This window comes from Elgaria multicarinata, chromosome 5 (assembly GCF_023053635.1).
Source record: "Elgaria multicarinata webbii isolate HBS135686 ecotype San Diego chromosome 5, rElgMul1.1.pri, whole genome shotgun sequence".
NCBI lineage: Eukaryota > Metazoa > Chordata > Lepidosauria > Squamata > Anguidae > Elgaria > Elgaria multicarinata.
The window spans coordinates 116,357,579-116,379,515 of NC_086175.1; the positions used below are offsets into that span (position 1 = coordinate 116,357,579).

General features: G+C 39.8%; 1 protein-coding gene across 3 annotated transcripts in view; it reads right to left on the reverse strand.

The window, feature by feature from the left end:
- GRIA4 (glutamate ionotropic receptor AMPA type subunit 4) overlaps window positions 1-21,937 on the reverse strand; it is a 270,915-nt gene that overhangs the window by 47,876 nt on the left and 201,102 nt on the right. For 2 of the 3 annotated variants that reach the window (XM_063127100.1, XM_063127101.1), the window contains exons 9-11: window positions 17,406-17,516; window positions 5,273-5,479; window positions 188-558 (exon numbers count right to left, since the gene is read on the reverse strand). In XM_063127100.1, coding sequence (XP_062983170.1) covers window positions 188-558; window positions 5,273-5,479; window positions 17,406-17,516 — 689 coding nt within the window. Of the gene's footprint in view, window positions 1-187; window positions 559-5,272; window positions 5,480-15,878; window positions 15,933-17,405; window positions 17,517-21,937 lie in introns of those variants that run through there. The other variant, XM_063127099.1, reaches the window with a different exon arrangement.

A 21,937-nucleotide genomic window follows, 5' to 3' on the forward strand; every position in this document is an offset into this window, starting at 1 on the left:
AGCTCTTCACGTGGATAGTGAAACAATCAATCCGAACTGCTTCATAGACAGAAGAGAGAATTTAGGGCCGACCAGGAATTTTACCTTTTAACATGATAGTGGGTGTCTTTTATGTATTGGGTGTATTCTTACCATTGATGATAAAATGCACATTTAAAAGCTAACAACAATAAAATTTGATACAAACCTGGGTGAAATATCACATCCTTGCTGCATAAAGGCACCCAGGGAAAACCACAGACTGTTGAAGATGCCAAATTCATTGGGAGGCTGGTCACTGGGGCCTTCTTTGCCATCTTCTGGCTCTTCTGTATGCCATTCATATGGACTAAACCTGCTCACCAGGAACAGGACAACACTGACCCCAATGTAGGCAAAGACTATGCACATCCAGATCTCATAGGCCAAGGGGTCCAGGAAGGAAAACACTCCGGGTTTAGATTTCTGGGGCTTTTTGATCATAATGGATATGCCAAGACTCATAAAGGGCTTAGAAAAATCGATAACCTCCTCTCGTACCAAAGTGATGGTCAGAGGTGCGACAGCAATCTCTGCTTTCTGTAAGAGAAGGAGAATCCAAGCAAATACAGATTAGAGAAACATAATGCATTTCAAGTAGTTTTGAAACAAACGATTGGATGAGATTTCCCCCCCCCCTACATAAAATGAATGGCCATTGTGGATACCAATGCAGCAAGGATGTGTTGGAGACCAAGCAATGGTTCTCATAATTACCTTGGTCAAAGAATGCCATGTGCATGTGAGAATTCTGAAGTGAACCTGGAGATCTATGTAACAGGAGCTATCTAATTCTCTTGTATTAAGTTGCTTTAAATTGGGTCAGACAATCAGTCCATCCAGACGAGCAATGTCCCCTCTGACTAGCAGTGGATCTCCAGGGTTGCAGATGAAGATCTTTCCTAGCACTGGAAACTGAACCTGGAACTGTATGAATGCAAGGGCTGTGCTCTCCCCCTGAGCTATAGATATTCCCCCTATGAAACAGATACACTCAGGAAGCTGCTTCATATTGTCAGATAATTGCAGTTTAGCATTGTGGTTGCTAAGTGATAAGATCATGTGCTTTACATGCAAAAGGTTTCAGGTTCATTCCCTGGAAACTTAAGTACAGGCTGGAAAAGGGCCCTGTCAAAAAACCCGGAGAGCTGCTGCTAGTCAGTGTAGACAACACTGAGCTAGAGGGACCAATTGTCCGACTCCATATTAGGGCAGCTTCCTATGAATTGTCTTATTATCCTTATAAGCGGCTCTCTTCCTGCGATCTGTAAACAGGAGATGCAGAGATTGAACTTGGGTTCTTTTGCATGCACGCTAAGGGAGGGCAACCTGCCTTGACTCCTCTCAAAAATCAACAAAGTTTTATAAGCATAGCTTGCAAATACTTGAAAAGTTTGAAGTGGTTTTGCTAGTGAATAGGAGGGAGTTAACTGATGGTAGGATGGGTCACTATCACAGACAGGCTGACCTATCCACTAAACTCTGGAACCTGAAATGGTGCCTCTGAGGATGGTCAGAAGCATCATTTCTTGCCAGGCTGAAGGGATTTGCTATGCGCAGGAAAAATGACGGAATCCCATTCTTCTGGCATGAAAATACTCAAAAACACAACTTCACGTTTTGCAGTCAGCTGGGCAACTAGCCAGTCTGTGGTAGTGGGTCTGCCCCCCACCCACCCTGACTACCCCCCTTTGCAAAGGGAAGCAGGGTTTTTCCCCAATCCAATCCAGACTCAAATACCTGCCTTGAAAGTGGCTGTACCATTTTCAGTGCTTCCCTCCCTCCACCCCGATTCCACACCACTTTTCATATACTTGCTATATCCCTAATATGTGTTACGTCATTATCTTTATCTTGAAATAACCACCTCCCTGCATCCTATGTACATCTCCATTGTGCTTGCAGAGCACAGCCTAACATTAATGCGGCATTGAGGTGTTTTGCGCTTGCATATAAATGTCTTTTAGCACTGCAGAGCTTTTACAGGGTCTAGCACCTAACCACCCGCATGTTAAATTTTTAACTTTTATGAGCGAATGAATACATTTATCATAATAAGTAAGTCTCGTTATCAGCATTTCCCCCATCGGCTAAGCAGTAAAGAAAAGTATATCATTACATCTGCAGATCCAAGACAAAGGTAAGCTCTAAAGCACAGTATCTATTTTGTTCTGAAAAATTCATTTTGAGAAAGATGAGCAAAATATCATTTGAACTTTAGATTCCTATTCATTCTTAGACATTGACAGAAATGCGTAATGGACACCTTATTTGTCGCACAGTGAACGGATAACATTCCATAGCAAAAGAATGAATATTTAACTGGAGTTGACTGCTGGAGCTGTTGAGAACACCTGCAGCAGGTAGCTAACAGCATTCATTTCTCAAAAACACTTTGGTGAATACGCTCATCACCAAAGATTGTAGCATTGTGCAGGTAATCTTTTGGTCATCTTGATATATAAGGAAAACAGCAAGGAACCCCTAGCTCTCTAGTTCTGAGTGAAAATACTTCATTTTGATCGTTCTTTGAAAGAATGATGTAACTTGCAAGTAGGAATACAGGAGTCTTGTAGAATGGAGTGGGCACAGATGTCGGAAACTACATAAGAATTGAGCTATTCTTACAGGCCAAATTTTCCTTTGGCTACTGTTAGCTCTGCTCTGGATTATTTTGCCAGATCCATAATTAAAAGAAGGAGAAAGCAATTAGAAGGTTCTGACACACCCAGCGGATGCATGGACCATACTTTTTGAATGGCAGGGATGCTGTTGCCACCTGTCATCCCAGCACAGCAGAATTCCATGTTCCTCCTGATTTTAGCTGTAATCCTCACAGTAGCTGGAAGGGGAGAAATTAATTTTCCCAGGAACACTATATAGTTATGAGCCATGTCTGTTGTAATGCAAAGTATTTTGGGGTGACTTGGTCTTAATTAGACAATTAAGACCCATTAGCTTATTTATTTATTTATTACATTTATAACACCCCATAACTGAAGCTCTCTAGGCGGTTTACAAAAGACCTGTTCCTGCTGGAGATGAGAATCCCTAGAATAGGTTTGTTGATATGGATCAACACAGATGCTTGAATTTTCAGAATCTCTTTAGGGGTGTAGCTATGAGACCTGTCATAATGAGCACCCACACTTCACATTTTACTGGACACACCTTCCCCTATATTTCTTCATCATACCACACTCAATAATAAATATCTGCCAGATTATTTCATCTCCTCTTAGTTACTAAATCCAGAGTTAAGTTTTTGTAAGTAACACCATCATCTTATGAACCTACCCGTACACTGCACTCAACATCTAAGGTCCTCCTTTGAGTGCCTACTCCGAGGGAAGCTCCAAGGATGGCAACAAGGGAGAGGGCCTTCTCAGTGGTGGCCCCCCGACTGTGGAATGATCTCCCCGATGAGGCTCGCCTGGCGCCAACATTCTAATCTTTTCGGCACCAGGTCAAGACGTTTCTCTTCTCCCAGGCATTTTAACAGCATTTAACAACATTAAGTTTGTTTTTAATGGACCCCAGAATTGTTGTTTTTAAATGGATACTGATGTTTCATGTTTCTGATTTTTTTAAAAATTTTTATATACTTTTTAATGTTTACCATTTTGAACTGTTGTAGACCGCCCAGAGAGCTTCAGCTATGGGGTGGTATATAAATATAATAAATAAGTAAGTCCCATGGTCTTTAATGGGACGTACTCTTTAGAAGGTGTGTTTAAGATTTCAGCCTTAGGCTACAATCCTATCCATATTGACCCAGGAGTAGGCAGCATTTTATAAAGTGGGACACACTTCTGAGTAAACATGCATAAGCATGCTATACATCAGTCTAAATTGAAATTTTATTTTAATAAAAATAAATAAAAATAAGATGTGATATTGCAGAATTAGGACTGCTTCAAATATGTCCCCCTTCCACCCTATACATGGATATTAAAAGAGTGTAAGGACAAAGAACACCAATGGTTCACTTAATGAACCTGTTGATCCATAACACATCTCCAGCCACAAGCTCCCCTCTCCTCAGAATTCCTAAACAGCAGAGGAAGGCTCCCATCTAGACAGAGGTGTATGCCTCCACAAGCCTAGAGCTTACGAGGGATAACGCAGCATTGGCTGATGGCACAATCTCCTGAAACTGGAACAGGGAGCTGCCTTAAACTAAATGTGGCCATTATTCCATCTGGTTCATTATTGTCAACAATGATTAGCAGTGGCTCTCCAGCATTTCTGGCAGAAATCTTTCCCTCAAAAGCATTGAAAGTAAGTTCCACTGATGTTCTCAAAATCATCATCATCTTCTTCTTCTTCTTCTTCTTCTTCTTCTTCTTCTTCTTCTTCTTCTTCTTCTTCCTCTTCCTCTTCCTCTTCTTCCTCTTCTTCCTCCTCCTCCTCCTCCTCCTCCTCCTCTGGGATGCTTCCAGATTTCAGAAAATTTCTAGTGCTACTAATTAAAACGCAATGTTCAGCTATCCTGTTCTTTCTTAATAGATTTTCTGTAGCAAAAGAAAGATGGAAGAGGCAGTGGGGTGGTGGTGTTCCAAAATGAAGACACTGTCGTATGAACCACCAATAAAATTCCAGGAATGAGGCAAGGTAAGGTGATGGTGACATAAAAGCCTTATCTGGAAGCACCCTTGGAAATGCAGGGGGTTGAAGCTGGGACTTTTTGAATGCGAAGCTGGTGCTGAACCACTGATCTGTAGCCCTTCTGAGCAATGGGAAAGAAGGTGGGTAAAGGCAGAGATAGCAAATACGGCCTTGTCAATCTGCTTTTCTTAGCCAATGTGCTTTTCAGCGAACACTTTCATACTCCAGTGGTTCACTTGTAGAGTCAAAATGCATTTCCATCTTTTTTAAGTGACAGAAAGGGAACTGTATGGGAAATTTTACATTCACTAGTTTAAATGTTCTGAGAAATGACCCATCAAAAAGGGAAATTGTTTTAATGTATCTTCCAGCACGGAAACGCAATTTTCTTTCTAGGTCAAGCGCTTCTTGAACATACATGCACAGTTTACAAAAGAGGTTCTGGCGTGCAGCTGGCATTCCTTTCATATCCATTAAAGCCTGCAGGTAATATTTAGATTATTCATCAGGGATTGCCAACATTCACATGTAAACGTCAACATTTGCCAAACAGTTGGACAGTCACTGTAAGGTATATAATCCTACATTAAAACTGTGCTTATGAGAACTTTAAGCTAAAGCCTGCATCAAAAATGGATATGCTTACCCCATACACCAGCTCTCCCACCATCCCATTCCAGATTTTTGTGTTTGGATCCCTTGCTCCGTATTTTCCATCAGGGACAATAGCAATTTTGTATTTGATGCCAATATGCTTTGCAATTTCTGAAGCCAGGTCTACACAGTATCCTTCATACTTGTCATTCCCTTCAAACAGTTCTCTGTTTTTTTTCCACATAACATATGGGGCTTCCTACAATGAAAGAAGGAGAACTGTAAAAGAGAAACATAGAGCGTAGCCTGTCCAAAGGAACACGTTGCTTCATCACTTGGGTCATAATGAAAGGTCACATCAAATATTGTTGAATTATTACAAAATTGAAAAAGAGATCCTCTAGAAACCAAGAGTAGTATATGATTTACAATATAAAACCAACCATAGATGCTATACAATTATTCAGTTGAAATTCTATACTGTTTTTGTAATAAGAATGACACAATAAAGGGACCACATTATTTTTCAGTATAGTTGTCCACTATTTTCTTCTTGAAGTTATCTGTTATTCAGATTAATTTTGCATTTTCCCAAAACCTGAATATAGGTGCCTTTTGGGGATACTGAATAAAGGATCACATATCTTATAATTTAATAAACAAAACCCAGCCCTCATTCTTAAAAGGGAAGGGTTTGTCCCATATTTGAAGTTTCATTGCCTATTACATTAACATAACAGAACACAAAGGGAACTAAAAAAAAAAGCAAGCATAAGTTGAAATATATGGAAAGATATATCTAGAACTTGAAATTGTATGTCTGGAAAGTCAAATTATATTTCTTGGCCTCACCAATTTTGCTATATCGTTTAACTAGCTGCTTTCAATCTTCCAAAGAAACAAGGTAAATCATCAGAGTAGTTATTTCCTCCAAGCATTCATAGCTCATTCCCCAAGCTCTCTTTCCCCCTCAGTATAATTTAACTAAAATCTCCATTAGATTTCTGAGATAATGTCTCCTTGCTCACATGTTTCCAGTGAGCAGTTCCCAAATGGTTTCTTAAGAAATACCCAAAGACCATGCAAAGGCAGACCCAGTAACAAAGGAACAGTTTTTGAATGTAATCCCAACATGTATGAAACTGTCTTATATGTCCGACCATTGGTCAATATAGCCCAGTATTGTCTATCCTTGTTGGCAGCAGCTCTCCAAGTTCTCATGTCCTACTGTCTGAGATCTTTTTAACTGGAGATTTTGTTGACTGAGTTTGGGACCTTCTGCATGCAAAGACTGTGGAACTATGGCTTCTCCGCAGATCACAAGTTGTCACGGAAAGGTCAGTGTAACCATTTTGGGCAAATGCAGACATGTTTCAGGGGAAAAGTACTATCTATTTAAAACTTCCATCATTTCAATTTTGACACCATATCAAATGTCTGATTTCTGAAATTACATTATGCAGCTGTATTCCCAAATTACCTGACATATCAATTAAAATATTTTAGACTTAGAATTTAATAAAAAGGATTATTTGACAATGCCACATCTCTTCATCTGATGATCAACCGAAGGCACAGAGGTTGTTGTCATTAAAGTCACCATTTGCCAATAGTTACCTCATAATGGTACCTCAGTCACACCTCAGTTTTTCTCATCTACTCTCATTTCGGTTGAACTGTGGCAACAGTTGGCAAATGTTGCATCTTCAAAGGATAACCATAGTAGCCCTCTGCTCCACTCACTTTACAGCTTTGCGTCATGTCTAAATAGATTATGTAATAATACACAGACAAAATGTCAATCAGTCAGATATTTACTGGAGCTACGATGTAGGAACTACTCGGAAAGCAAGAGAATTTCTTCTAAATGTCTTTAGTACATAATCATGATAAATGGGACCCCAAGGTCAGTAATGGCATTGGGAATATGTAACCCAGGTAATATTCACATTTTGGAGGACAAGACCATCAATAATAGCAGTTTTCATATGTTCATGTGAATCCAGGAATTCTTTTGAAGATTATCAGGGAATCCTCAGTTAGAAGATCACTAACAGCCTCTTCTTTGAAAGGCATCTTGATCCACCCTTACCAATTTTCTTCTGCAATGTGCCGATGAAGGGTAATGTTTTGTTCTACAGCGCGTCCTCATTTCCCATGGATAATGATGAAATCCCATGAGCATGGCCTTGTGAACTGATTGTGTGCCCTAGAACATGCTTCAGAATTGCTCTGCAACGCACCGGAGTTCCTTGGCAGACAAACCAATACTGAAAGTGTTCCTTGAAGGCAGAAGGTTTCAGGACCTAGCTGAACAGCCCACACATCAACATGATGATGAATTTACCTAAATAGGAACACTTCTGTTTTTGTGCAGTCAACCTCATATGGATCCGTATGGTTGTCACACAATACACTGGATTATTCAAATCTGGATATCTGATGTTCACAGAAAATGGCCATCCATGTGTACACTGTAATTCAAAACTTGATTCATATTCCATGTGCTCAACTTCTACAATTTGAAAGAACGGCATTGCTATGCGACATGAGCAAAAGTGATCCCCCATCTGCAGCCTGATGTGGTACATCCATTCTGATACCTCAACTTTCTACCACCTCATTCTCCTGTGTATACCCAGACTTTATTCATGGCACTTTGAGATCTGCTTCCGAGGACTTTGTGACTGCAACTACTTGCCACTAATACCAGCTTGAATGCTCAAACATTAAAAAACAAACAAACAAAACACACACACACCCAAAACTGCCAAAACAGATGGACCTTTTAGTAAATTATCCCTTTTGCAATGAATTATATTCGATCATCCTCTTTCTCCTGTGGTCTAAATTACAGTTGTGGAAACTTCTCAAGTGTTGTAATATCTGAAATGTTTGTAGAAATCCAGCACTGAGGTAATAAAATAGTGTCTTGCAAGATGTAATAGCTTTTACACCTTGGAAGCCTATAGAGTTTTGAGAGAGGTCTAATTTACATGGTGTGTGTGTGTGTGTGTGTGATATATTTCTTTTGATGTACTGTTACCTCTGGTTGAAGAGGTTTTAAAACAATACACCCCCCCACCCATCCCCGGTAAAACCTGTTAATCAGAGGCAAAGGCAGGATGAATGTACACACCACAAATCAAGAAGCATCACCACGTCACATGAAGGAGTTCAACAAGCAATGGCCTTCCTAGCCACTATTAGTTGAAAAAGCTAAATTATTTGTTGGGTTCTATCTGGCAGCCCAATTTGACTTTATTGCTTCCACATGGTGACTGCAAAGGTTAACAAGCATTGGGAAGATATCCACCAGCCATTAGGTCTCATTATGGTAAGAACAGAATACTCTGGAACTGGTTTCTGTAATATAATTCCACAGATCATCCACATTTCAAATTGTCCATAACAAAGTACTGAACACAGATAATCAAAATGGTACAAGATTTGCTTACATAAACAAGATATCTATAACAATGGTTAACATTTAAAAACACAGCTTGATGTTTGGAACAACAGATCTGTCAGCATAGAGAAATCGTTCACAATCCTGCCAGTACACAGCTCATAATTAGAAACGAGGGAATGTTATAAAAATGGTCAGATCTAAAAATAATTGGACACATTAGTTTTCTGTGCTTAAGTTATAATGATAAAATATTTTTTGCACTTTCTAGAGAACAGTATGGGGGAAATGTTTGTCAATGGTTTAAAGGTCATCCGTGCAAAAACACCCACCAGGCTATTAGTCTACAAACATTTTAAATTGCTGGCTTGTCCATGAAAGTCCATGTTAGTCATTTGTGGCTTGAAACGAAAAGAAAAGCACAGCTTAGGAAAGGTAACTGATAAAGCAAATGCCCCCACTTAAATCAGCAGGACTTAAAGTTGCTTAACTTTGGTAGGATTGTGGCCAAAGTCGACATCTTTCTGCAGATCCACTGTTTTTATTCATATGCAAATTTAACCAATTAATCACTTGATTAAAATGCATACAGTTAAGCACAATCTTATATATATATATATATATATATATATATATATATATATATATATTTATATATTTAGAAGTAAATCTATGGCATATATTCCCTAGAAAGCGTGTTTAGGATTGCAGCTTTACTGTGCAATCCTATGCATATCTCCTCATATCTACGTCCTATTGGGTTCAATGGCAGTTACTTCCAGGTACCGTGTCTGTAGGACTTTAGCGTAAATCAACTGATATTTCTTTAATCAGATGGGACCTCTAAAACATTGTCCTAGCATAGGCATAAGCAACTTGTGCCAGCCAAATGTTTTGGCGAACAACTCCCATAATCACAGGAACACGGGAAGCTGACTCAGAACCTTGGTCCATCCAGAACAGTATTATCAACACTGACTGGCAGCAGCTCTCTACACTTTCATGCAGTAATTTTTCCAGCCCTACCTGGAGATGCCGGTGATCAAACCTGGGACCTTCTGCATACAAATCATGTGCTCTATCACACTGAGGCACCGCCCTTCCCTGATCATTGGCCATGCTGGCTGGGGTTGTTGGGAGTTATAGTCCAAAACATCTTGACGACACCAGGATGCTTGCCCTGATAATCTGGGAACGGGGCAATTCACCTGATAACTTTGCAACATGAGTATGCGCTCCTGTATGTTAAAAAGGAGAAGAACTCAGAATGGAGATGCTGGTTTAGGCAGCAACCCCATGTTGCCCATAATATGCAGTCCCAGAGAGGATTTGTTTGTATTTACTCTGTAGTACTCTGATCTATTAGGAAACCTTTTGGGGGACATCAGGAGTTGTGTTTGGGGCCCAGGATAGTACAAGTTGTATACTTAATCATTACTAGAACTCTACACAGTTCACAGTACAGTGCAGTTCTCTGACGTTCAAGAATTAATTCATATTTTAACACACACAATCACACACACACACACACACACACACACACACACACACACACACACCTTTAGACTTTATTACTTAAGAACACTGCAGGTGATCTAATCCTCTAAATCATTAAAATAAGAATTCTTATACTACACAAATGTTAACTAAAGTGTTATTTCCAAGCTCAGTTTTTATCTGTTTTTTTTAAAAAAAGAGTAATTTCTTATTTCCACATTAAGTTAAAAAAACAAAAATCTAATCACATTTACTGTACAATCAGAGAATGCATTGTTTTGCAAAAGAAGGAAATGCGAAACACACTAATTTCAGTAGTATGAATTAATTTTCTTATATCCTATGTCTGTCTATCGTTGAAGTAGAATTATAGAAAATGAAGCACAGGAACATACAAAACGAGAGGACAACAAGCAAATTGCCAAGTGCTTTATTAAGCATGCCATGCAGGAAAGACTTATTAATAGATAAATTACCTATCTTTTACAGATTGAAAAGCCAAGCATTACTAGTCACAGGAACTATTCAGTTAGATGTAGAAGTTGAGCTAATCAGTACAAACTGATTTGTCGTTGGCACTGAATTAACTTTCCTTTAATATGAAGAGGTCACTAATGGGGCATACATCACTCAATTCAAATGGGGATGTGACAGGAAAAAAGCACATTTACAAGATTCTGCAGATATACTGCGGATGATCATATGGATCACTATTTAAGTGGCTAAACAGACTGACAAAGCTGTTGTCGTAAACCAACACTTGGCCACTTTTCGCTTTCAAAATTCAGTGCTGATGTCACAGGTAAGTATCACATTTACAAATTCAAAGGTAAATATGTATGGCTAAGCGGTTCCTGAAAACTGCCACATCTATTAATTACAACTCAACTATGATACAGTGAACACTTCTTATACCAAAATGTTTTGATGTGGAGATCTTTTATGGGGATGAGAGCATATCCCACTGCATTTGCAATCTGGACTAGAAACCAGGATTCAAACAGGGATGTCAGAGAAATCTGTTTGTGGGGAATGGAGTTCAACAAGTTTTCCTAGGCTTGCCCCCCCCTCCCGGACTTTGTTTTGGTTCCCACTGTGGTACCCCATTCAATCTGTAACAAGTTGGGACAGTTTGCAGATTTTCCGGCAACGTTTGCAGTTTTTTTTTGGAAGGTTCTGCAATTTGCACAAATTGCTGAGCCATTTGCAGAAACTGTGGCTGAATTTCCGCAAATTATGCCTCAATTTGCACAGATTACAGCTGACTTTCTGCAAATTATGGCCAAATTTGTCCCAAATATGGCTGTATTTACATAATATGTACAAATTTGGCCCCAATTTGCACAAATTGCTCAGAAAAGTGCACAAATTGCAGAACCTTCTAGAAAAATGCAGCTCAGCTTGTAGATGCAAAGCAACTGGCACATGTCCTAAACAATTTGGGACCAAGGGGGAATCCGCACGTCGTACCGAGACCGCTTCTAAGCGACCCCAGTGTGGCCCCAAAGCAATCATGTAACTTGCCTGTAGAAGAGCTGAGGAAGAGCTGCCGCCGCCACCCACAGACCTCCTCGTCGGCCGGCGAGGAGAGCTCAGCTGGAGAAGGCGGAGTGGAGAGCCGAAGAAGCTCTCCACCCCGCCTTCATCCCCCGAGCTCTCCGAGTCGGCCAGCGAGGAGGGAGTTGGGTGGTGGCGCCGGCAAGGACGCTTCTTACACGTCTCTTTTACAGGCAAGTTACACGATCGTTTTCGGGGTGCACTGGGGGCGGATGGAAGCGCCCTGAGAACGATGTGCGGATTCCCCCCCCAGGATACCTGAGAGAGCGCCTTCTCCTCTACCAACCTGCCCAGTCACTGAGGTCATGCTCTTGGTGGTTCCACAAAGACCCATCCTCCAACTGGAGCCCACCAGGGGAAAAGCCTTCAGCATGGTAGTCCTCCCTTCTATCGAATTCCCTGCCTCTGGAGGTCAGGCAGGCGCCAACTTTGTATTCCTTTCAGTGCCTCCTGAAAATGTCATTATTCCAGGAAACCTTTCCTTAATGACCAGCCACAGTTCACTGTACATTTTGCTTGGTTTATTCTGTTTTTATTTTATAATAATAATAATAATAATAATAATAATAATAATAATAATAATATATTTATTTCTTACCCGCCTCTCCCTTTGGATCAAGGTGGGGAACAACATTTTACGATATTTTATCTTGTATACCACTCTGAAATTTTGAATGGGGAGTGGTATATGAATATTGCAAATAAATAAAATAAATAAATGCCACGAGCTAAAAAAGAACCAGATTTCCAAGCAATGGACATCCCTACATTGAAGCTGAGAAGGAATGGTTTCTGGTCCAGAAAGATAGGCAGAACAAGAGTTAGTTTGGACCAGAGATATTCTTAGGCCATGTTAGCCTCACATGCTCCAGTTATCTCCAGTGTGTGAAGCAATAACATCAATGTTGCTCTGCATGGGAAGCCTCTGCAATTGATCTCTCCAGGTTGTACGAGACTTCACTTCATATGGCAACAGGGCTCCAGCGCAGCAAGGAGACAATGATTACACCAATCCATTGCTTTCCCAAGGTTTCAGGGCATGCAGAAAGATGGGGCAGCACAAGGCTTCTGCGCATGCATCCTAAATAAACTGCAGAATTTAGTCTGGATTTCACAATCCTCTCTGGAAGTTGGAGTAAGTCTATTCCTTGCTCTGTCACCAAAGCTTTTTAGACCTGAACCTGCATTTTGCTCTCTAAAGAGGTAGATTCACATGGCTCATCTTGTCCCTACAAGGTGATTATTCATTATGTCGACAGCAAATGGGTGGCCATACTTTTATTCCTGAATATAGCCAGTATATAGTAGGCGTTCAGAAGACCAATCCATATGGTACAGCAAGATGCATCTGCTGCTGACCTACTTCTCCCAGTAACATAGTTGCTGTGTGTGATGTAAAATCATGACATTACCAATTCCCCAGCACTCACAACCAATCAAGTGTAGCAGAGACAAAGAAATGTCATGTGTTTTTTCATTACATATTGCTGTGGAAATGTGTTAGGAGATGCAAGTTAACAGCAACCATCTGCCTCCAAGTAATGTATGTGGGGGGCCATAGAGCTGAAAATGCAGTAGAAATTTTAAAAACGATGCTGTGATGTTCTCTTTCCTGGGTAACTGAAAAAGACCTAACTCTGCACCCACCTAGAAAAGTGGCTATATGAATCTACACCAAAAAGTGGCACTTGTCTGATTTATTGTATTCCTTTATTTTACTTCTATACCACTTAGTAGCCAAAGCTCTCTTTGCAGTTCACAAAAAATAAAACTCAAAATATACAATCTAGTCTGATGGCCTGTCCTTATGAACTACTATGCAATAAGTTCTAAGTACCTAATATAACTTCAGTTCACAAGTGATACTCATCACGTATCAACCCTTTCTAGGCTTATCACTTCCTACCTTGGCCTTTGCTACTGAATAATTGTGTAAACAAAAGGCCGATGATTCACAATTGTTAGTTATGTGGAGATGGATAATAATAAGGTAAAAAGTTCATCCAAAACAAAGTAGTTGGTCTTAAAGATGCCACAACACTTCCCACCGACTTGATTTTATGAACAGGAAGCCAGTTCACATGGGCATTTTGTTGCTTATTTAAACCACAGTGGCTTATTTAAATTGCAGTGTGTGAAGGGCATGATTTCCATAACCACCTTACAGGCATGACTTGTCATATCCCAAGTGGCATGGCTTGTTGGAGGGGAAACAACCCACCAATAACCCTACAACAGCCCAGTGGTTACTGGAGTGTTGTTTCTCCCTCCAACAAGCCATTCTTCCCAAGTTTGGATGACATGGCAAGCCATGGCCAGGCAGTGATTACGGAAATTGTGTCCCATACATGCTGTGATTTAAATAAGCCATGGCAGCTAATTTTGATTGTGCGAACTGGCCCACTGATAGCTTTTTCCACGGCAGAGCCTTCAGACTGCCCTAAGCTGAAAGCATCGTTGGTCCATGTCTGGACCTGAAAGTCTCAGACTTCGCTGAGCTAAGGCACTGATTGAGCCTTTACTGTTGCCACCTTTCTTGTTATTTAATGCAGGAAAGGGTGATGGCCACATGGGCTCCATCTATAGCATAAAGGCTTCAGCAGGTCTGACTTCTAAGTAAGCTGAGAACTGCATAACACAGTGGCCTGACCCAAAGCATGGATTAACTTTGCAGACATTCAGCAGAGATCTGGGCAATTAACTTGTAACTCCAGATTACATCTGAAGCAAAGTGTGCAGAATACACCAGCCACTAGATTTAGTATGAAACTACAAACAAGACAAAGTTTAGAGCTAGAATTAGCAATTGTAAAAATTAAAATGAATGTCTGGAAAGACCACGTCTTCACTTGGACTGCAACACTCTCAGCATAGAACTTCCCATTTTTGTCTGTCTGCATCTGCTTTCATGAGACTTGAAATGGCATCCATCTCCTACAGTAGCATTATCTTTTTTTCCATGTTTACTGGGCATACATTGATTTCTGTCACGTAGGAATATGTTTAGGAAATGGCTCCCAAATTTTGTACAGTAAAAGCATCTGGCTTATCAAACACATATGATATAAGCAGAGTTCACTGTATATTTTGTGGTCCAGGATACATTGGTCTCATTTCAAGTGTAGTGAATGCCATACACTAAACTTAAATTATTTAAGCACCATTATTTAAGGTGAGTGGAATCACACAGGAATATTGGGTGGAGGGTGTGTGTCCTCCAGTGTGCTGAAAGCCTCTGGGGATGTAAAGTGGTTTAATATTGCCTGGTGAAGTCCTGGTCTGTGCTATATCCATCTTCCCTGCTATCTCTGCAATGGGTTGGATCCAAAGGTTCCTTTCCTCTGACAGAAGGACTCTTCCTTTAATGGAAGGAAACCTTCTATTGGAAGAAATGTTTCTGCTTCAACCAGAGCTTGTGGTTTTGGTCTTGATTATATGTAGGGATGAACTCTGCATTTCCTTTATTTGATATATCGCAATGGGAAATGGTTTAGACACATTGCAAGCACCACTCCACCTGAATGGCTTAAAATAAGGTAAGAATGACTGGAGTAGTGAATTTCACCTACACCCTGACATTTGCTACATTGGCCCCAAAACAACAGAAGGGGGAGGGATGAAAATCCAGTCAGCTTCCCCCCACCCCCTTCTACGGTTTTAATTCTTAAATGGCATGCTGCGAGAATCCTTAGCATGCTACATAAAGTTCATTCAGAGCCTTGGTTTGGAAAATGAAACTACAGCCCTAGGACTGGCTGAGTTCTTTTGCAGAGATAACATTTATTATGCATATCAAAACGCTTCATTGCAAATGAGACAGACACTTTAAACAGTATCCTACTTCTTTTTTCTTTTCTTTTTCGCAAGCACCACTTAGTTGCTCCTAAACCTGGAAGTATTTTACAATCATTTACACTGTACATGTATGAAAGCCTCAATTTAAAGATTGGAGGAAAAATTCAACTGAGAGAGCCTTGAAATCCCCATCATTTTCTTCACAGCTTGGCCAAGTTGAAGATGGAATGCCATCTGTTTTAGGCATTTCAGAATAGTCACAGAGCTTTTTGTTTTTCTTGATGGTTCAGTGCCTGGTCATCCAGTCAGAGGATCAGAAATCCATATGGAAAAATATAGCTCAATGCTACTACACTGGAGATTAATGCTTGAGCCTTAGTTAGGAATGTTCGCAGCAGCGGGGGACTCTTTTCTTCCTTGATCAATTTCTTAAAATAGGATTCTTCATCAGAGGCTGAAAAGAGGAGGACTGTACTGAAGTATGATTTTTCCATTACTGTGTCTTTTTTTTCAAAGGAAAAAGATACATTTTTTATAAGTCCCATGCAAAAAAGAATTATGCAATTAGGTTAGGCTTACACTCTGTACAGAATGTTAGTTCTTTCCATCCAAGAATGATCATCCTTAACAAGTGATTTGTCAGAATGCATTGAATGTGTCACCATACTAAATTATACGAACAATGCAACAGCTAATTGTGAATAAAAATCCAGTCCCAAACTTCACCATCAAATTTTTTAAAAATTAAAATTTAAAAACAAAATCTGGTTAGGAAACACCAGGTAAAGCACTCCATATTGCTTAAGACAAACCTTATTTGAAAGAGTTGGGAAAGAAAACCCCCAATCTTGCCTAATGAGATATGTGAAAAGGGCAGTGAACCAAGTAGATTTTTTTTTAAAAAAACTAGTCAGGTAAAGGTCATCTTTTGCCAGTCTGCTTTGACACACATCAAATTTAAAGGGCACTACTGACTTCCGAAGCTACTCTATTCAAGAGCTACAACCTCCTTTGAAAGCAGCAGCTCCGAGCTCTATAGCTTCCCTGCCTTTTTTATTATTGATAGTTGCAAATGAATGGTTACATTTTGCTTTCTTTTTAACTATTGACAGTTGTTAATTAGTTTTGCTTATTTCCTTGGAACTCTTTGAGAAATGGAGCATTTGTTACATTTTAATATACTAATAATTAACATGCTAGCTATGACCAAGCCAAAGTTAAACACTTTTTTAAATGTCTTATTGATTATAAAGGGAGATTCAAGCATACAAGTCTAGAATCAAGCATTATTCTATGCAGTGAAATCAACAGGACTCAAAATTGCTTAACTTTAGCTGGATCGTAACTACTGTGTTTGGTTCAGTGATGTACTGATATTTGAAAATAATAGAAAACGAATCTCTAAAAAATGGCTTTGTGCAAGAAGACATGCTAGTTAGAATATGTGTGTTTGTATTTTGTACCCCTATAGAGAAATAAATAACTAGCTTTCAACTGGGCTAGCTAGTTGGATGTATTAAAGGTATTTGCTGTTAAGAGCCTGGAAACCTGCATTTCTTGCAAATTACAATGCCCATCAAGTTTTTAAATTGGATATAGTTTGTTTTGTTATTTACAGAAAGCAGCTAAATTACAGAAACTAGCTTTTTTCTCCTTTCAAAACCTTCCAGTTTTGTATATACTATCTTGCATGTCACAGGCTAACTGAATATCTGAATTCAATTACACTTTTAAAAGTAAATCTAAAAAGGTGCCCTGATTTGATTTGAGGGGGGGGGGGAAATTATACCGATAAGACACACTTAAAATAATTAAAGTCTTTCATCCTTCACTCCCCTGTCGATATCAGAATGGGCAAGTTACTTTAGTGGGAAATCAGACAAATCTTAGGCTTACAGGCTTGTAAATGCTAGAAAAATAAACTTACCATAATTGTAGTTACAATTACTGTTCTATTCTCAAGAGCTGATGTGTCATTTCCCATTGTAGGTTCATGCTGAATCAAAACTAATTTATCCATGTCATTCCAGTAACCAATCTGAAATAAACAAAAGCAAAAATTAAGTCTGTTTATGTTATTGAGGAGCTCAGCCATGATGGCTTGTACATGTGTGGTTTGTATTTCTTTTGGCGTCATCCTAGAACATTGTATAATATGTTTTTTGTTTTGTTCTGGCAACGTTTACATGAGCAAGGAAAGGATTCTGATGGTAGTATGATAGGCTAACCACCTTTATTGTAATTTAATTTCATAACTAGGGCCCTTTTTACACCTAAGGATTATCCCAGGAAAATGGAGGGATTGTCCCTGCCTCCATCCGGGATACCCTGTGTGTCATTTGGATGCACAGGGATGATCCTGGGACAATCCCAGGAAAAAATGCAGGTGTAAAATGGCCTAGGTGTCCTCTACCCTAATTGAATTCACAGGAGTTGCCCTTTTGCATTACTCAAAGTATGGGAATTCTGTATAAATGGAAATGCCCTGATCTCCAGGTCACTATCTTAGGCAACACATGAAGGTACCTTTAAGCTGGCCAATCTAAAGCCTCTTTGGGGCTGCATCTCTGTGGTGGGGGTGGCCGGGGTTGGGGTGGCAGAAAGCAAAGTGGGGTGGGGCAGAAAGCAAAAGGCAAGGGCCCCCAAATACGAAAAATAAAAACCATACCATAATATTTTAGTTTAAAGCTCTTACTGCCAGTAAGATTCCTCTTACTCTTAAGTCTTAGGAGAGTAATTTCAACTTTTTAGAATAGGTTGGAAATTGCATAAAGTCAGGAAACTGCCTTTAGAATCACTACAAAAGACCTGCAAAATCACTAGCCAGAGATGACAGTGCAGTGAGTGAGCAAATGATACAATCTATTACACCATTGCCAATGAAAACACCACCACCACACCACAGTTATCTACCTCTAGTCATAGAGTTGGAGCATGCATATTGCAGTTCAAGAAAATGGATGTGACCAATTGATGTAAGACTGCTTTTTCTTCTGTGCCCTGTTATAATATCTATAGTCTAATAGAAAAAAAGAAAAACCAGCTGCCAATGAAACAATAGTATGAAAAACTGCAGAACATAGACTGAAGCAGGCAAGTTGGAAGTTTAATCACATAAATGAATACATGAGCAGCTGCATATTCTGGGAATGTTTCTTTAAGGGACACTCAAGCGAAATGGGTGAGAAAACTGTATTTTTCTCCCACCCTTAAACGTTCTGATGAATGAGAAGAAAAGGAATGTCCTGAATTTATATTGTTGAAAGAATCATAAATCATGATACACAAACCATAGGAAGCAGGGATGTTCCTTGGCAATAAAAGTAAAAAACGATTACTTCAGTTGTGCTTTTTCCTGATGACCTGTCCTTGATCAGAACATTGGTGCAGCAAATGAAGAATTGTGTCTCTGGAAGTAGCAAATGCTAGAAACGTGCAAGATAGTGATGACTTGCCTGCACTCCTCATACCTGGCAGCCACATAGCTCCTATAGCCAACTGAAAATGCTGTGCCCAGTTTTCACAGGAATTGGAAGAATTTTTCTTGCTTAACAACTGGGTTGTGCCAGCCTGGTAAATAATATTCACATTTTGTACTTTTAACTCACAAGAATGGAGCATCCAAGTCCATTTCAAAGAATATGTAACACCCATGACACGTGGGAATAATAGTTCACAAACAGGCAGCATGGAAAGATTGTGCAGCAAGGAATGAAATTAGAAAGATAAAACCCATGGAAAACAAATCAGAAATCAGGACAGGTGAGAATGGAACATTGTTAATTACTGAGAAGGTTCCTTCGGGGTTGGTGTGCCAGGCATCCAACAATGGGTTAACTCTCCCTTTCACCCATGGAAAGCAGGGTCCATGTGACAGATTTTCAAGTGGTTTGCTGAAGCTCTGGGAGCATCTCCTCCAGTGTTTTTTCTCTCTCTGGTTCATTGGCTCAATGGCTAAGAAGGTAATTGTTTGGGACAACAAAGGAATAACGTAACTTCTGTTTAAAAAAATCTGTCAGATGCAGTCTCTTCTATTTTTTTTTTTTTAATGTCTGACCATTCCCCTTCTTCCCCTTTGGAGTTGACCTCCTGTTGTGATGGCAAGGAATACTACTCAATACTACAATGTGGCTTACTGGCCTGACCTCTGGTTATAGAATGTGGCTTGGGAGAACTTTCCCTGGAGTCTTCAGAGGAATGCTGCCTGGGAATGGGGTCTGGTTCTTTTAAGTTAGGTATTTTTTGTTTGTTTTTAGGTTCAGAGTCAAAGAATAAGAATCCAATGCATGATTCTTGCGAGTATGCTTCTGTCCACACCCTGCTCTAGCAGCTGGCTTATCTAATAAATGATAGGTAAAATTATCTAGTGCCACCATGGTGAGTTAGGAAAGTATTGATCTATCGATTTGAGAATGTTCATTATGGCCCTTTATTCCCTTGTTGTAGATTAGAAGAGGTGAAGGGAATGGTGGCTTCTTCCTGCTGGGAGAAATCGAAACTGCTTTCCAAAATGGCCACCGGTCTAGTTTGGTAGGAATCCTCAAGAAGGGGTGAGGGAGTAAGCATTAAGCACTCTCACCCATTTTGTAGGTATGGTGGCATGTTCCTGCTGTCCCATTTCATCCTCTCCCGAACCCAAATCAAGCCTAATTGTGGGCTGCATGTTGTCTTGGGAAAGTTTAGCATGGTTGGCTGATGCAAGTGACCCAACTCCCTCGAATTCAACCATCTCCCTTATGGATGGTTTGGAGCTTTCTCTCTTAATTTCGGTGAGTTTCAGGAGGCAGCGTGACCCAGCCAGCTGATTATCTCAGGGCTGATCGTCTCTGGCGTCATCACGGAAAACACACTCCTTGCGGAATGCAAGGACACGTTTGCTCGACGTTTCTGCGGTTTTCTAACTACCCTTACATGAGTAACTGCTTTGTGTTTGATTGCAGCCTTGGAGTTTGATTGATTTCTTTACCATAACAAATGGTAAAAAAAGAGTAGCTGAAGAAATGGAAACTAAAAGAAGGGTTTTTATTTTTAAGGAGAAGGAGAAGCTAGGAAAGTTTGGAAGTTACAGGTAGGAAAATGAATGTTTTGGTAGCTAGAAGAATGGTAGTAATAACAGAAGTACCTTTTCTAAGGAGGAGAGATGAACATTATCTCTTTCCTGGGCAAAATGTGGGGACAAACTGACAAGGAGGAGGCTGGGAACCTCCTGAAAATTTATCACATGGCTCCTGCTTTTCCCCTTGGCGATAGGGGGAATCAATCATTTGTGAGATGTCTTCCCCACACCTTTCTGGAGAATTTGAGTTCAGTTCATTTTTGATAAGAAATTACCCAAACTCACAAATTCCTTCATATTCAGGAATAGAAAGAACTTGAGGTTAAAAAAAAACATCTGAATGTGGGAGTAACCAAACCTGACATATTTGTCCAGCCAAATGCTAATTCTTTAAAGTCTGAGTTTGTGTGACTGCTTTAAGGATGCCACCTCTTCTTTTTTCCTGACAGGATTCTCATCTTAAGCAGCTCTGTGGTACGCAGGTACATCATACTTCATGAACCTTCATTTTTGTGAACCGCCCAGAGAGCTTCGGCTATTGGGCGGTATAAAAATGTAATAAATAAATAAATAAATAAACCTAATAAACCTACTGAATTTGGTCAGTGCAGATGAGTGTGAATTCAGTTTCAGTTCAGTTTTACTAATAATTTTCCAAGACTTGCACATTTCTAAAGAACTTAATATTAAAAAATGCAGGAGAAAAAGAAACTGACAGATTCATTCATCCCTAATCAGAAAGCAGTTCGTTGAAAGTATCTAGACATCTGGTCACATTCAGCATGCAACCAAACATTAAGGAACTATGGTTTGGATCCTGAGCTGCCTTGTGTGAATGAAAGGGTTCCTTCCATTTATGGAAGGGGCAAAGGATGTATCTCATGGAAACTGAATCAGCTTTATAAGTAAGTTCATTGAAAATAGTGGTGTCATTTTCATTACCTAGAAGTCTGACCATATTCAACATGCAGTCAAATATGAAGAACCAATGGCTTGGATCCTGAGATCCCCTTCCATGTATGGAAGGACTACTTCCATTAGTATTCATCAGAGGCTTCCATTGGTGGAATGAGAGGGAGGCAATTTTTGTTGATTCCCCATTTCCTTACTACTTCCACGTCTTCTCATGTAGCAGATTTTCAGGGGGCAACAGGGGGAAAAGACTGTGAAAATCACCTTCCCACTTCTGCCAGCAGGGCATCCCATGAACCGAGTTCTTCTCATGAGAACAGAGGACCCAGCCTAGGTCAGCAATGCAACTAGGTCAGCAATGCAATGCAACTAGAATGTAAGCCTATGCGGCAGGGTCTCGCTATTTACTGTTTTACTCTGTACAGCACCATGTACATTGATGGTGCTATATAAATAATAATAATAAATAATAATAATAATAATAATAATAA